The sequence below is a fragment of the Grampus griseus genome (assembly GCF_964374135.1).
Source record: "Grampus griseus genome assembly, chromosome: 9".
Classification (NCBI taxonomy): domain Eukaryota; kingdom Metazoa; phylum Chordata; class Mammalia; order Artiodactyla; family Delphinidae; genus Grampus; species Grampus griseus.
The window spans coordinates 67062164-67080182 of NC_139003.1; the positions used below are offsets into that span (position 1 = coordinate 67062164).

At 33.5% G+C, this 18019-nt stretch overlaps 1 protein-coding gene across 6 annotated transcripts in view; it reads right to left on the reverse strand.

Moving 5' to 3' along the window:
- The window catches only part of DGKB (diacylglycerol kinase beta), a gene marked incomplete at both ends in the record, with an annotated part of 639446 nt that overhangs the window by 407779 nt on the left and 213648 nt on the right, over window positions 1–18019 (reverse strand). For all 6 annotated transcript variants that reach the window (XM_082661792.1, XM_082661790.1, XM_082661789.1 and 3 more), the window contains one exon: window positions 1223–1308. In XM_082661792.1, the coding sequence (XP_082517918.1) occupies window positions 1223–1308 (86 nt within the window). The remainder of the gene's footprint in view (window positions 1–1222; window positions 1309–18019) is intronic.

Consider the following 18019-nt stretch of genomic DNA (forward strand, 5'->3'; position numbering starts at 1 on the left):
TTTAAATATGTTAATTCAGTTAAAAATTGTAGCGTGTTTGAATTAACTCCGTTGAAATTCTCAAGGATGCAGGTACATACAACACAGGAATATTCATACAAGGACGTAAGCAGAGTGGAGAAGTAGCTTCCTATAAAAAGTCCTTTGCAACATCAACTCGAGGTACACTTGAAGGAATAAAATATTTTGAAAGTAGTGGAATTCTAAAGGTTAGTAAAACGCTAACAATGGTTTTGTGCTGTTCTGTGTCAGAGTCAACGACGTAAAAGATTACCTGGTTTTGTTTGAGGTTCAACATTATACAACATAAGTGTTTGAGTCCAGTAAAGATATTTGCCACTGAAATTCCACATGCTTTTGTTTGAATCACTGAGCAAATCTCACAAACATATATTAGTTTTCTTTATTCTTCTCCCTTCTCAGCCCTTCAAAGTAAGCATATGTGGGTGTGTAGGAACGGGGAGGGAATAGATTATGTAGGGATGTGCCACAGCGTACTAGCCAAGGCTTAGATTTTGAGGGCTAATGCAAACCAACAATATCCTCCTGTTTTCACTAAGATTCTTACAAGTTCTCAGATACTGTTCAAGCAACTCCTTAATTTTTGCAGTTCTTGAACTCTGGTTTTCTCCTTAAATATATTAATACTACTGACATTGTTTATTGGAAGGCCAAAGAATACAATTTTCCCTGTTTTTCCTGTTTTAAAAATGTTAGTAGGTTAAAGTCGTTAGATGCTTACCAAAAGTGTGCTGACAATATGTATTCATTTTTAATTTGAATATTTTTGAGAGTATGAAAAGGTAGAATATTCTCAACTGCATTGACTAAATAAAAGTTTGCTTCAATATATATAGATAGTAAAACTTCTTTTGAATCAATCTTTCCTTTTTATGAAGAGGCCTATTTTTAAAAAAGATTGGTCAATGCAGATCCAGAAATATTTGAGGGTTTATTAAATTCCAAGAGAAATGAATGAGAAAAGAGGGATTTCTAGTTACTTGTAAATTATTTTGTCAGTTAAAAATTTGAAATATAGACGAATAAATTAAGCCAGTAAACAGTGTGTAACATTCCAGATGTCTAAGTGTATCACTATGTACTTTGTTTATTTAATGCATCCACATCCAAAGATATGGATGCACTAAATAAACAAACAAAATACACAGAATTTAAGGTTACCACTCTCACCCCAGCTACGTTAAATGTGTGTCTTCATTACCTATGCAGTCCAAAATCCACCCCACAGTTCCATCTCCACCGCAGGCTAACACTCTGAAATCAGGAACATCACGGAAAAAGCTTAACCTGAAAAATAAGCACGTTATGGCACATGATCGATATTTCAAAATTAGGACATTTTTAGTTTTGTATATTTAGCATTTCATCTAATGAAAGATTTTGATTTTATTGAAAAACGTTAAATTCTTATGTAGAATGGAATTCTAAAATAAAAGTATTAACATGTCCTAAGTTAAACATTGTCATTATATACTCTATATTCTATAATATATTTTTTCTTTTATCAACTCTAAAGTTAAAAAAATAAAGTTAATAAATTATAATAATTTTCATTAAGATATACTCCCATATGCGATATGCAGTTCACATAATGCAGAGTGACATATACAAAATTGTTTCATTTACTAATTTTTATTGATAAACAATTCTTTTGAATAATTATATAAATGTGACCAATAGGTCAGTAAATATGTCTTTGAGAGTTTTCGCCTTCTCCATTACTGGGAGAAAATGATCAGACTGCATATGAGGTTTTAGCCAACTGTATTCAGTGTTTCCTTCTGACTGAATCTGCAACTAGAAGCCAGGCTTCCCCCTGTCTTTTGACCTGGCTGGCAGTGTTTGCCACCCAGGAATACTCAAGACTAATTGCGGGGTCAGCTGTGATAAATGTCCACTGCTTCTGCTGCTACTGCATGCAGTGTGCTTATTAATGCAACCTACCTTGGGGAAAATTACAAAGGCAGGTAGTGCCTCCAGTTATACAATCATACATGCCTATTTTCTTGTATATAAAAAAAAAAGAATTGAAATAGGACATAATATTTAGAATGTGCCTCTTCACCTTTCTTGCCCCAATGGTAACAATATAATACAGTTGGCCCTCCATATCTACAAGTTCCACATATGCAGATTCAACCAACCAGGGATCAAAAATCTTAAAAAAAAAATCCAGGGCTTCCCTGGTGGCGCAGTGGTTGAGAGTCCGCCTGCCGATGCAGGGGACACGGGTACGTGCCCCGGTCCGGGAAGATCCCACATGCCGCGGAGCGGCTGGGCCCGTGAGCCATGGCCGCTGAGCCTGTGCGTCCGGAGCCTGTGCTCCGCAACGGGAGAGGCCACAACAGTGAGAGGCCTGCGTATCGCAAAAAAACAAAACAAAACAAAACAAAAAATATCCAGAAAGTTTCAAAAAGCAAAACTCAAATTTGGTGAGCCGCAACTATATATTTACAAAACATTTATATTGTATTTACACCTATTTACATATCATTTACATTTTATTACGTACTGTAGTAACCTAAAGACGATTTAAAGTATGCGCAAACACTATGCCTTTTTATATAAGGGACTAAGAGCATCTGTGGATTTTGGTATCTGGAGAGTCCTGGAACCCATCCCCAGGTATTCTTGTGGATACCACAAGAAAGTTTTCTATAGGATTACATATATAAATGTACACATGTAAATTTTATCACACACATATTTTTAACATAAACAGGATTATGCTATACATCCTTTTAATTTATCCGTGTGCATTTTTTTGACTTAAAAACGTCAGAGATCTTTCTGTCAATGTACATATAAAGATTTATTATAAGTGAATATTAAATAGGGTATATAGTCTATGACTAAATAAGTCATTTCATGTACTTTTAAACTCTTTAGTGTTTCACTGTCACAAAAAACCAGGTATTGTAGTTAATATTATTTGAATACATTTATGTGAACAAGTGCATTATGTTCTGAAAGCTAATCTTCTATAAGGGAAATACTCCACTACAACATTATGATACCCTCTGAATGGCGCCCACTGTAGAAAATTAAGGGCCCACTTCCTTGAAACTCCAAAACACTACATATAAACAACTTTATGATGTTTCTTCAATAAGTGAAAAATACCATGGTGCTGTTATTGCATAATCACATGCCTGTTTACTAGTGGGTTGAACATATTTTTGTAGGTTTACAGATGTGTGACCTCCTTTGTGAACTGCATCTTTAAAGCCTTGTCCTTCTTTTCCATAAGTTGCATTTTATTATCTTATAAACTCTATGTATTATGAGTGATATTTTTATTTAAATTAGCATCATTAGAAAAAAAATTTGGTTAATGTCATACAAACAGTGCGTAAACATAATAGAAATGTAAACAAATCAACTAAAACCCCATCCCCTGATACTAAGAGCCATAAATATTTAGAACATGAAAATTTCCTGTATTTCCTCATGCATTGTATCGTGGGCATTTACCTTTCGTTAGACATGTTGAAATATTTTCTTCCAGACTATCACTGGTTAGTTTGCTGTTATATAAGCGATATAATAAACACCTATATACCAGCTGCCCAACCCAGAGAGTAGAATATTCCTAATAACTTACATATACCTGCGTTCTTTCCCTATAGCACCCCCTTCCTCGTTAACAAAGGTGACCACTATTCTGAATTTCAGGTTATCATGTGTATGCCATAAACAACACATTGTATGTTGCTTTTTCATCTCAGCATTGTTACTAACATTCCTCCACGTAGTGGCTGAATTTCCATCCACGTGTAGTTGAAGAGTTATTTCTACTGCTGTGTTTAATACCATTTATGCGGGTATGCATTTTAAAATCCATACAATGGATATCTGGATTGATTAGCTTTATGTTCTCATAAAAAATGCATTTTCGACAGTTTCTGGTGCTCATGGACAGTGACCACTTTTGCAACTTTACAATATCATGCCAAACTGTTTCCTATAGAAGTTGTACCAATGTAGGTACGTAAAAGAAGGTGGAAAAAATCTGTGCCGAGCCCATCCTAACACTTGTAATGTCATACTTGGTAATTTTATGTGTTTCCTCGTTTGTGAAATGCCTTTTCATATCTTTACTCCTTTTTTACTTGTTGATTTGTAAAAATTCTTTACTTCTTGATTTTAATCCTTTTGGGTTTTTTTCTCTTTCTTTGGGCAAATATTTCCTATAGGTTTAAAGTTTTTTACTTTCCTTAATGTATATTTTAACAAGTATCATTTTAGTTTTAATGTATTCAAGTTTATCAATCTTTTGATAAATGGCTAGCACTTTGGCCTCTTTGTGTAACAAACAATGTTTCCTCAGTGAACAGAAGAGAGTTCACATTTACTCTCCTAAAATTTCAGTTTTAATTTTTTAAAAAAATTATTTAATTTATTTTATTTTTGGTTGCGTTGGGTCTTCATTGTTGCACGTGGGCTTCTCTAGTTGTGGCAAGCAGGGGCTACTCTTCGTTGCGGTGCGTGGGCTTCTCATTGCGGCGGCTTCTCTTGTTGTGGAGCACAGGCTCTAGGCATGCAGACTTCAGTAGTTGTGGCACGTGGGCTGAGTAGTTGTGGCTCGCGGGTTCTAGAGCGCAGGCTCAGTAGTTGTGGCGCACAGGCTTAGTTGCTCCGCGGCATGTGGGATCTTCCCACACGGCTTGAACCCGTGTCCCCTGCGTTGGCAGGCGGATTCTTAACCACTGAGTCACCAGGGAAGCCCCTTAGTTTTAATTTTGACATAGAAATTTTATGTGGTGATGTAAGATAGGATGGTGTGAGTTATTGGAATAGAATAGATAATATATATAAAATATACACAATATTCTAGAGTGGTTCTGTCTAGTAGTGATCCCTTTTTTCTTTTCCCTTCTTCACTGCCTTCTTTCATCCCTCTGCCCTCCCTTTCTCTTTCTCCATTCCTCCTATTCTTGCCTCCTTTCTTCTGTCCTTTTGAGTGTTGTGCAACTATTTTTCTTTTCATTTTTAAATCCATCTTTTCATGTTTTGGATAATTCAGTTTTCTATCATGCAAGTCCATCATAAATCAAATTTCCATATATGGGTATTTTTCTTTTTAGAATCTGTTCTATTTTATTCATGAATTTGTCCATCTCTGAACCAGTACCACACTCTTACAACACTACAGCTTTATAGTTAATCTATGTCTCATTGAACATGAAATCTTAGCTATTATTTTTTTATTTGCTTTACTGTACACATATTAAATTTAACTTGTCATATCCCATAAGGGTGAAAATAAAAACACACACACAAAAATCATAAATGTTTTAAAAAATTGCATTACATGAAGTCTATTGAGCAGTTTTAGGAGAAATAACATCTATATGGTGTTAATTCCTCATCCATGAATATAGGATTTTTCAATCAACTTATTCTTTAATATCCTTAAATAAATTACAACATTTTTTTGCTTGCAGGTCATTGTTAGATTTATTCTTGGTTGTCTTAAAGTTTATGTTGGTATCTTAAATTCTTAAATTGTTTATTAAAATTAATGTTTTTGTTGCTGGTATATATAAATATATTTGACTTTTATATATTGATCTCAAAAACAGCCACATTACTCCTCTTTTCTATTGCCTATATAATGTTTGTAGATTCATTTGGATTTCTATGTAAACAACTATATCATATGCTAATAACAATGGTACTATTAGTGATCTTCAATCCTTATAATTGTTATTTCTCTCCCTGTCTTATTGTGCTGGCCAGAGCTTCAATACTTTATTGAATTAGAGTATTTATACAGAATATCCATATCATGTCCCGGAATTTAAATGGAATACTTTCATAATTTCCCAACTTAGGATGATGTTTGTTGTACGGATTTTCTTTTCTTTTTCTTTTTTGAGTGACACCTTTCATACAGATTATAAAGTTTTCTTCTATTTCTGTTATATAGAATTTTTATTATGAATCAATGTTAATATTCTCTGCACCTTGTGAGATATTGAGATGATTTCATTTCATTGGTAATGTGGGCATATACACTTACATATTTCTGCATTATTAAAACATTCTTATAATACTTTCATATACCCAAATTGGACACTGTTATTAATATTGTTATAGAAAATTGGTTTTGCTTTGCTAACACTTTGTTCAGAAGTTTTTGTCTACATTCATGAACACAACAGACTATTTTTCTTCTTCATACCATCTGTAACTTTTTATCAAAATTTTTCTGTCTCATAAAATGAACTGTAGAAGATGCCGTCCTTATTTTCCATTTTTTGGAGGCATCTATATAATTTTGGAAGTTCCTTAAAACTGGTAGCACTTGCATATCAACTATCCAATTTCTAGTGAGTCTTTGATTTCTTTTTTTTTAATTAAGAGGTATTAAATAATTGTTTCAATTCCTTTAATTATTACTGAAAAAGATCCTATTTTCTAATTCTTTCTCAATCAGTTTTTACCAATTACATTTCTGCTTTAATTTGTCTATCTCCTAAGTTTTCAAAGACCTTGTCACTGAAACCTACAAAAGCTTTTCAAATTAAGCCAGGAGCTGAAAAGTTTATCATAGAGCTGAAAAGTTTACCATAGTTGTTTCTGGTGAAAGCCTAACCATCCACAGGACTCACCATCGCTCTTCCATCCATGATGATGTTTCATCTGTTTTCTTTTAAAATTGTCATCTTTGGTTCTTCAGCAGCATCCTAACCCCAAACATAAACCCCATGTGACTCTCAGACCAGCTTACTCTCTGTAAGTTGATTGCTAAATGGATTGAAAAATTGGCTTCTCTATCTTAACTTCTTAATCCACTTCATCCATGCAGTTTTCCCTGGAGAGTCATTCATTCCTTATTTCATTCATTCCTTGAATAGTAGCCTTGGATAATTGTTTAATCATTCTGAGCTTCAGTTTTCTTATCTTTAAAATTAAAATAATACCACCTGCTTTGTTGGGCTGTTTTAAGGAATAAACAACGTGTGTATGTAAATTACATGGTACTATCCAGAGGTTATTATTAATTTAATAATTTTATCTTTATTAAAAGTAGTAAACACATTTCATAGGTCAGATTGCCACTCCTCTATTTTACCACCTCTCCCACCCACAGCATTCTGGCAAAATAGTCAGCAAGAGAATTTTCTAACAAGTGAAGCTGGATGGACATTGATGAGACTTCTCCTACCTCCAAGCTGATACTATTAGGAGACCTATTTATGGCACTGGGGACAGTAAGTTCAGATGATAACAGCTCTGACTGAGAACAAACAAATGCAAGAGACGTGGAAAGAGTCAAAATGCAGGGCTTTATGTGACCATTGACTTTTCATTCATTAAGCTGCAAAGACCAGCAGATGTGAGGCTCCCACTTCATAGGTCATCCTAACGATGGGGAAGGTGAAGCCATGTGGAGCGTCTGAAAAGACTCCCCTTTGCGGAAACTTTAGTACCGTATACGTTCCACCTATCAATTTCAACATTTCACTTGAAAAACTAGTAGGTATGAACATTTTGTAATGAAATAATCATTCATGGCTCCTGAATTTATTTTTGCCATTTTATGGAAATTTTAAAAAATTAAAACGATTTTTAAAGCAGATAATGATCCTTGAGTCTTCAGTGTTTGTAATTATAGCACTGGTTCTCCTAGAGAGTTTTCTAATTTATCCATGATAGTTAAATTTGAAAAAAGAACCTATGTTAATGTATGTTTAGTAGCTCTGTGTCCAATGCCTTCTTATCACATATGCTCAACAGTCACCACTATAGCACATCCTAAAAAAAAGTGGGTGGTAAGATTATAATGCTTAATACCACTAAAAGCAAGTCAAAATATTTCATCTAAGATTCAGAAGTCTACTTTCCATTTTAAATAAGTTTTAGGATAAAACTGATATAGAAAAATTAGTGTCTGACAATAGTATCTAAAAAGCACACTACAACAACTCGTTAAGAAAGAAAAACTGCAGTACTGATTCCATTATCTTGGAAAGTGTCTAATAATGAGATTTCTTAAATGACAATGTGTAGGAATTTCTTTTTATTCCAATAGCACATTTTATTATTCAAGGAAAATAAGTGATGCCTGCCATTTATATCTAATTTTGATGTATCAGATTGAGCATATAAATATAATAAATGTATGGCTACTAAAGAGTGTACATATTGTACATTATATGTTATAAAGTTATATTCTTTAATACTTAAAGGAAACCAATGTGCGATTGATAAATACTGTTAGCATAATACTCCAGAGTGAATACTCATTTAATTGTACATATTCATCCCTTTGTATTAAAGAAATACAAGGCTGAAGGATCAAAAATGATTTTATCATATGTCATCAACTCTCTTCCTCTTCTTCTTCCTCCCCTTTTAGAAAAAATAGTTTACTTAAAGAGCTTGCCTTAAGAAAGGTCTGCATTTTGATTTAAACATTTTGAGCCAGATACAGCATACTTATCTCTTATTATTCAGCTCAATTCATATTCACACCTGTATGTACACAGTTATATATTATTCTTACAGTTATAGGATTAGATGGCTTCACAACTGTCTCACTAAAATCAGGCAGAATTTTCTGGTCTGTGATGTTGCTATTGTTTACTAAACTTTTTTTTTTTTTGGTCTAGAAAACCAATTCTTAATACCTTCCAACTCGTTTTCTAATACCCAAACTGTATCTATACATACCTTGGTGTCACTGATATTATTACTGCTGCTGCAGCCACTCTGACAAAATCTATGCATGAAGCAATTATGTCCCTCAAAATTTCTCTATGCTATATATTTAAAAAGGGATGGGGGATATGCCATCTTTTTCTGTGGATTTTGATAATGTCAGCTTCAAAGTGATGACTCATCAACTTTAATGTACCTTCCCCATCATTTCAGCTTAAAGTAAAACTAATTATAACTATGTCTTCCCATCTTGAATCTATTTTACCAATAAATTACAAAGTTTAGGTAAATAAGGAAGTTCACCTGTTTCAACGAATTTGGCTAGTCTTTTGAGGATATTGTATGAAGATGAATTTATACTGTTTTGGGGGGGCATTTAATGTAAACAGTGGAATGATTATAAACAAAATGTTATTTGGACTCATCATTATGAACCCAGTAAAATTTAATGCTGTTCTCATCATATTCAGAAAAACTTTCAGAGTATTTGAGAAAATATATATCCCAATGAGCCATTAATAATTGAAACATTAATTTCATTATCTCTGGAAATCTCAAAAACATCTCGTATGCGTATGTGTATTTTAGAAGAAAAAGGGAGAGAGGCAGAGAAAAATGACAAAAAGAGAAAAATGAATGAATATTTACTCTTGGGAAACCTATGATATTATGCCATTAAATAACTTCAGTATTCTCCTTAGTGTAATACAAAATAGAAGTCAATAAATAAGCTCTGTAAAGTAATCCAAATATTTGTTCCTTCTTTGAATGGTGCACATACTTTTTGGAAAATTAATGTGTTAAAATGAATATCAAATGCTTTCAAGTCATTTTTTTTTCTTTTTGCGGTACGCGGGCCTCTCACTGCTGTGGCCTCTCCCGTTGCGGAGCACAGGCTCCGGATGCGCAGGCTCAGCGGCCGTGGCTCACGGGCCTAGCTGCTCCGCGGCATGTGGGATCCTCCCGGACCGGGGCACGAACCCGTGTCCCCTGCATCGGCAGGCGGACTCTCAACCACTGTGCCACCAGGGAAGCCCTTTCAAGTCAGTTGTGAGTGAATAAAAACAAAGGAATACTTAGTGAGTTTTATTTTATATGCATCAGATCATTCCACCAAGTTAACTTTAGAATGTGAAGAAGTTATTTTGAATTAATAAATACATCTAGACATCTATTTTAAAAAATTACTTTGACTAGAATCAAATACAAAAGAATAACTATGCCTAAGAAAGAGAGATACATTTCATGGAAAATCCATATACCTAGAAAAGTAATTTTATGAATGATATAGCACCTGCATCAATTTGCTTATTTAATATGCATTTATTAACTACAACTGTGTATCAGGAACTGGGTTAGAGTCCAGAGACTCAAAAGCAAGATAAGAGTCCTTGCCGTCAAGTATCTTAATTGAGAAGGCAGACAAGAAAACATCTGATTCACATTGCTATGGGATGTTTTAAAAACAGTTAATGCAGAATAACTAGAAAAGAATAAATGCATTGTCAGAGGGGATGGGAAAGTGAATGGTCTTTCCATGCATCAAGTTAGTGAATAAAGCTAGTGAACAGGTTTAGAAAAGGGTGAGAAAATGAGTTTAGTATTAGAATGTGAAATTTGAGATACCTATGGGACATTAACATGGAAATGTAGACTAAGTCAAATACACCTACATGGACAGAGAAATCTGAGATGGAAGAAGATAGTCGGAAGCAATCCGTGTACACTTGATGATCAAAATCATGAAAAGAGAATAAGAAGAAGGAACATAGAGTTGTATTGCAGCAAAGAAAACCATAAGGTTCCTTAAACAACTGAAAATAGGGCTACTATATGACCCAGCAATCCCACTCCTAGACATATATCCAGAGAAAACCATAATTTGGAAAGATACCTGCACCCCAATGTTCACTACAGCACTATTTACAATAGCCAAGACATGAAAGCAACCTAAATGTCCACTGACAGAGGAATAGATAAAGAAGATATGGTACATATATACAATAGAATATTACTCAGCCATAAAAAAGAATGAAATAATGACATTTGCAACTACATGGATGGACCTAGAGATTATCATACTAAGTGAAGTAAGTCAGACAGAGACAGACAAATATCATATGGTATTACTTATATGTGGAATCTAAAATAAATGATATGAATAAACTTATTTACAAAACAGAAACAGACTTGCAGACTTAGAAAACAAACTTATGGTTACTAAAGGGGAAAGGTGTGGGGGGATGGATAAATTAGGAGGTTGAGATTAATATATACACACTACTATATATAAAATAGATAATCAACAAGGACCTACTGTATAGCACAGGGAATTCTACTCAATACTCTGTAATAACCTATATGGTAAAAGAATCTGAAAAAGAATAGATATATGTATATGTATAACTGAAGCGCTTTGTTGTATATTTGAAAATATGTATAACTGAAGCACTTTGTTGTACATTTGAAACTAACACAACATTGTAAAAAAACTACACTCCAATATAGTAAAAAAAAAATGCTGGAGAGAGAGTGGAGAAAATGGAACCCTCCCACACTGTTGGTGGGAATGTAAAGTGGTACAGCCACTGTGGAAAACAGTACGCAAGTACTTCAAAAAACTAAAAATAGAATTGCCATATTATCCAGCAATCCCACTCCTGGGCCTATATCTGGACAAAACTATAATTTGAAAAGATACATGCACCCCTATGTTTATAGCAGCACTATTTACAATAGCCAAGACATGGAAACAACCTAAAGGTGCATCGATGGAGGAATAGATAAAGAAGATGTGGTACATATATACAATGGATTACTACTCCACCATAAAAAAGAATGAGATAATACAATTTGCAGCAACATGGATGCACCTACAGATTCTCATATTAAATGAGGTAAGTCAGAAAGAGAAAGACAAATACCATATGATATCACTTATATGTGGAATCTAAATTATAACACAAATGAACTTACCTATGAAACAGAAACAGACTCACAGACATAGAGAACAGACTTGTGGTTGCCAAGGGGGAGGGAGAGGGATTGATTGGGAGTTTGGAATTAGCAAATGCAAACTATATATATATATATATATGTAACTAAATCACTTTGCTGTATATCAGAAATTAACACAACATTGTAAATCAACTATTCTTCAATAACTTAAATTAAAAAAAAAAAACGATCATGTTGCAGTACAACAGACATGTACATGGATTTGCTCTTTTATGAGACTAAAACCTTGAGCAAATCTTAAGCTCCCTGATCATGAGTTTCCTTATTGGCAAATGGAGAAAATGCTTAACTCTTAAAGTGATAGTATTTTGCATATTCCCTAGCATACAACCAACAAATCACTATTATTATTATAAAATTAAGAAAGCATATATACATGAAATGAATGAAGTTCTGAGTGTGAAATTCTAAGAAAAAATATATTAAAAGAAGTGACTAAGGAGAATGTATCCAGATATATAATAAGCAGCACCTCAGAGATAGGAGACATTGATTTTCTAATATCCAAGAGAGATGAGACTTTTAAGATAGGTGAAAACAGCTAAAACTACGTGACTTAACACTTAGCAATTTATCAGTGACAATAGCAATGTCAGTGGAGAGTAAAGTCAAAACCCCAACTGCACTGAAGAGGTGATGGAAAAGTGAAAGAATAGCCCATTTTATTAAGAATGTAGTTGTGAAGAGACAAAAGAGTTGAGAAGGTAAGTAGCTATACATATCCATAGAGATTTTTCAAATTAATGAGAGTATCCTCAATTTCACATGTTGCTCATGTTTTTGCAACTCCACAATGACGTGGGAATTGTTTTTCTGTTTTCCTTTTGGTCTTGAACCTCTATCCTTTATCCATTCCTGTTGTAATTATTATAACACTTTCATCATCACACATGTTTTCATAAACTAATCCAAGTCACTTTAACACAGAGTAGTCATATGTTAAAAAGGGATTACATACTTGAGCTAAAAAGCCATTAGAATAGGAACAGCTCAAGATGTAATAATAAGAGGGTGGGAATAATAAATTAAGTATCAAAGAACCAAGAGGAACAGGGACCCAGAACAGAAGTTGAAGGCACCTTATTTAGGAGGAGAGATGCCTCATCCAGTGAGAGGGAAGGAAGTCAGGATGGGTATGAATATCAATGTGTTCATAAGGGTAGGAGTAAGGAAAATAAGTTAGAATAATTTATTTGCCATGGCCTCTGATTGATTAATTAGGATCAGGGATGAATACTGGTTTTGTGGAATGTGACGTTTAGAAAAATCTGAAACCCTCTTTAAGAAAAAATATGCAAAAAATGTATATAAATTTAGGTTTAGATAAATTATATATAAATATATAAATGTAATATATGAATATATACATAAATAGTTATTTAAAATAAGAAATCACAACAAACTGAAAATTTAAGATAGCTCACAGATATGACATCATATGATCTAGAATAAAAACATAATAATTAATTAGCTTGATATACTTAAAAATTTTCCATTTATTGGCTTTTCATATGAACAATTTTGAATAACATATTTATGAAGAGATAAAAAGATGAGATCAAATTGTAGATTTCTATAAGCTGATTGCCTCTATATCAAATTGCCTTAAACTTTCATGCTTCTTGAGTTTTAGAGTTTTAAATGCAAGAGCAGGGCATAATTTGAAAAAGTCTAGTTGGTATAGTATTATCCATAGAAATGTTAGACTTCATTACTTCAGTGACCTAAGACTTGAGTCTTACTTTTTTTTCCCCTAAAGGTCCCTTAGCACCTGTAGGACCAATAAGAGAATGACTGAATAATTTGTGAATGTGTGTGTGTGCATGTGCACATGCATACAACTTGACAATTAAGGCCTTCATTGTAATTCATAGACTATTAAAGTGTCTTTGAAAGCAATTATGATTTATGTGCATACCAAAACCAATGCAAAGCATATATTCTTATCTGTATGTTTCTTACATTAGTAAAACACGTATTTTTGTCATGATGATGTGCTCCACCAAACTCTGTATTCCAATTATCACCATAGGAACAAATCATTGAATCTTAAGCGCTGAACTTTTTAACTGAGTCTGTGATAACATGATCAGTAATGTCCAATGTTTTACCATCATCCAAATGAACTTCCAAAAACTTGATTGGGGGTCCACAAGTTGCATGCACTCAAATCATTATTGCAATAAATGAATTTTCTATTTAAAACATCCGATCACTCTAATGTAAAAATGGCATTACTGGATCTTTTTAAAGTTCTTCTTTTGCTAGTGGACCAAAATCTTAACAGCTATTACTTCACTTACAACACACATAAGAAAACTTGAAATTGAAAATGCACATTAATTTAAAAGTCACATTTGATCTAAATGAAAAATCATGCTTAAAAGAGTGCTATACAAAGGGATTTTCTGCAGTTTCAATGATTGCCTTCAAGCAGAGAATTCGCTATTAATTTGAGGCAGATACTGATGCTTCTTTAGCATTTTTGTGTTTATGGTTTCCACATGGCCAGTGATATCGCTAGAGCTCCCATCGCTGATAGTAAAGATTGATAAATATTTCATAGAAGTTATGTATTCATCATCAACACTTTTTAAAATAAAAATTCATAGAAATGCAGAACTTAATTTTTCATTTAATATTCATTTTCATTTTTGAGATATATTTGCTGAAAAGTTTTATTGCAAAATAAAAATGCATAATATAACACAATATTTATAAACTACATGTTTAATTTGTAAGACACCAAGGAAGAGTATTCAAACTTCATTAAACGTTCTTGGCATGACTGCTCATCTTCTCTTCCTCACATATATTTCATGTACATCTAACCTGTGATTTCCCACATCTCCACTGACAATGCTGATTGCTATATTTGTTCCCATTTGCATCTCACAAGGAGAGGAGAGGCACAGGCCACAGCATAATGGACTGGTATAACAAGTATACCAGTTGGCCAACAAGGGCTTTCAGTGAACATTTATTTTTGTCTTTGAATTCTCTGTACACTGTATTGCACAAGAACTTGTTGCTTATATGTGGGAAGGATTGGGAAGAGAAAGTTTTTTTGCTTTTTTAGATGAAATGATTATAGGTTAAAGTGAGAACTGTGTCCACTGGACATGTAAGTGTCTTACATCTGACTAGAGGATAACAGCAGAAGCAGGAATGTGCAAATTAGCTCTCAAACCCCTCAAGTTTATTATAATGTATCCATTAATAATAATACTTAAACTAAAAATACAAAATTCTTATGCTAATACTAAATTGAGTTGGATGCTGGGACACCAGGAATAAACCAGAAGAGTCCTGGGTAAACTTAATTATTATGGTCGCAGTAGTTGTAAGACCCTATGTGATTTGGCCCGTCAGTGCTATTCTAATATGCTATGTCTATCCATTCCGCTCCAGCCATGCTGGCCTTCCTGCTAATGTTCCCCAGTCGTGTCAAATATTCTCCCATCATGGTGCTTTTCGTCTTGCTCCTCCCTCTGCTTTAAATGTGATTCTATGTGATGACCAAATGGCTTGCTTCCTCATCTCCTTCATGTTTATACTCAGTGAGTCTTTCCCTGCTCAGCCTATTTAAAATAACCATCACAGAACACTCACTACCAATGTACACTCTGTTTACCTTCCCTGCTGACATGTGTATATTTTATTAGTTTAATGTGTGCCTTCCTCCACTAAGACCATGAGGGCAGGAAGTGATGTTTCTTTTGTGCATAGTGAATTGGCAGTGCTAAGACTTTTTCCTGACACCTGGTAGCCATTGAATTAATACATGCTGAATCAATTTATATTACTAATACTATTATATATATATATATAGATTGCTGTTGTTATTGTTAAACTACCATTTCACTTTTACTTAGTTGTTGAATCATTATTCTGTTTGAGTGTGGACTACATTTAACAGTCCACTGTTATTATTTCTAATTAAATTATAGGAGTACGTTACTACATTATCATTAATAAAGGATTCTGAGATAATCATCTGCTATGAGTTTTCTTATTTTCACTCATTAGTAAGATGCTGTTATTTGACTCCCTGGAGCTGATGGTAAAGTTGTGCCAGGGAGCTTGCTGGACAGGCTTAGATAATAATAGCAAACTGACAATAGTCAAATAAAATAGTTTATGATACTTATTAGAAACTTGCCTTTTGTAGAATAAAATAAGAAACAGGTAGAAGAATATACACAAATGCATTGGTTGTTTCCAACAGCCAACTTAGGAGAAAATATTCTTCTAGAGTGTTCAAGGAATTTGGATAAAAAATCACCTCTAAACAATAACACATGGATCTACAGTCTGTTACTGAGCTCTTCTTTTCTCTGTGAATTGAGTAACAAAAGTTCAGAGTTTTCAACATCTTTAAAGTAATAATCGATTTGTTGATGTTTGTGGAAAGTGACTATAGACTTGTAATGCCCAAAATTCTTTCACGAGGCTAGAAGTTATAGGACTTTTAACTGTAAAGCATGTTACATTTTATTACTTGTATTTGACATGTTGATCTTTAATACAGATGCATATATCGCTTCTCAAACTCAGTCACTCCATTGATCAAGGCAGAGACAAAATTATGCTCACACATTTAATTGGGGGGGATTGCAAAATAATCTGCATCATATTTTATGATTAATCATTAGGACTGAAAGGGTCAATTGAGTGCTTTGTTTTTACATTAGCAAAGCAACGATTTTTTTTTCTGGAAATTTGCAGTAGAGCTGCATTGAATTTTGATGAACATGTTCTTAGCATTTTGAGGATTTTGTTCAGCTCTCTGACACAACAAGATTTCATAACAAGAGACATATGTAATATGTCATAGTTCTGATTCAAGAGGGTTTTTATTTAAGTAAAATATGGTAGAAACTTTGTTATATAAAATGATATTTTAAATTAAGAAAGTAATGAAATCTGTGGAATGTGTTATGTGTTTTCTAAATTACAAATTTATTTTAACAGGAGAATGTATTCCAAGGCTTTACTATGGAAATATGTGTGATACTTGGAATATGTGAATCTGTATGTTGACTGTTAAATTTTATTTTTTTAATTATATATGTTTTACAGTTAGTTCAGGTAGATGAAACCAAAGATTTTTTTAAAGCACCTATTTCACAAACAATTCATTGTTGTGATTGTTCACTATGCTGAACAATCTGGAAAATAAGTTACATAATTTAAAAATATTTATCTTATATATTTTTTCAATTCAATAAATACTTGTTATTTTTTACTTAAATATTTTAGGGATGATATGAGAAAAAGCCATCTGTACTTTCATGAAGCTGATAGTCAGAAGGGAACAACCAACATCACGAGTATACAAAAAACTTGATATTAACTTTTCATAAGTCACATTAGCATATGCAGTTGGTATAACAGCTAGAGATGTGCATATTTATTTTAATGTTGTGAAGGAAAAAAAATCTCATTCTGTGAAGACCAATGAGCGATATATGTTTTATATTTCATTTTTGCAACTAATTTATACCTCAAAACCATTCATTCAATTATATCATAATATGCTTCATCAGGAAGAAACAACTTACATGATACAGACTCTAGTTTCAGATACCTTTAAGCAGTCATTATCAGAGTGAGAGAATTTATGTAAAGAGATACAGTAAAGACAAACAAATAAACATCTATTTCTATCTTGAAAACAAAGATAAAAAGGGAAGTGACCAGAGAGTTTTGGTATTTACTAGATAATTTACACTAGGGATTAGCAGAGTTTCAATACATCAAGAAAAGCATCTGAACAAAATGTTAGAAAAGAAGAATAAAGATAGGATGAGAGAAGAGAGGCATACAAAAAGATCTAAAAATTTGGTATGGTAAACAGGAACAATGGGGAAAAAAAGGAAATTAAAGGAATGAATAACTGCAGGCTCAGTGTGGCAGATAAAATATTTTTTAAAAAGTGTATCTATAGTACCATTGGAAAAGTAATAAACCAGGAATAGAAATGAAATTAAATCACAAATTAGAGTAGTAAAGAGACCTTACAGAATAGAACAACTTAGAAAGCAATACATTGAAAGGGAACTGCTTGCTGCAAAAGGCACCCTCTGCCCCCATGGCTGACCCAGGATCAGGGATGGCACAGCTAGAAACAGGGGTGGGAAGAGTTACGACACGTGAGGTCAGCTATGGGATTAAGTGAAGGATTACAGCATTGCCTGGCCAGGGTCCCATTTCAGAGGAGCTACCTGGGGGTTTGCCTCCTGGATAACAACTGAGGAACGGCTCTCTAACAGAAGTACACATCTACCATTGGGCATGCAGCCTGGGC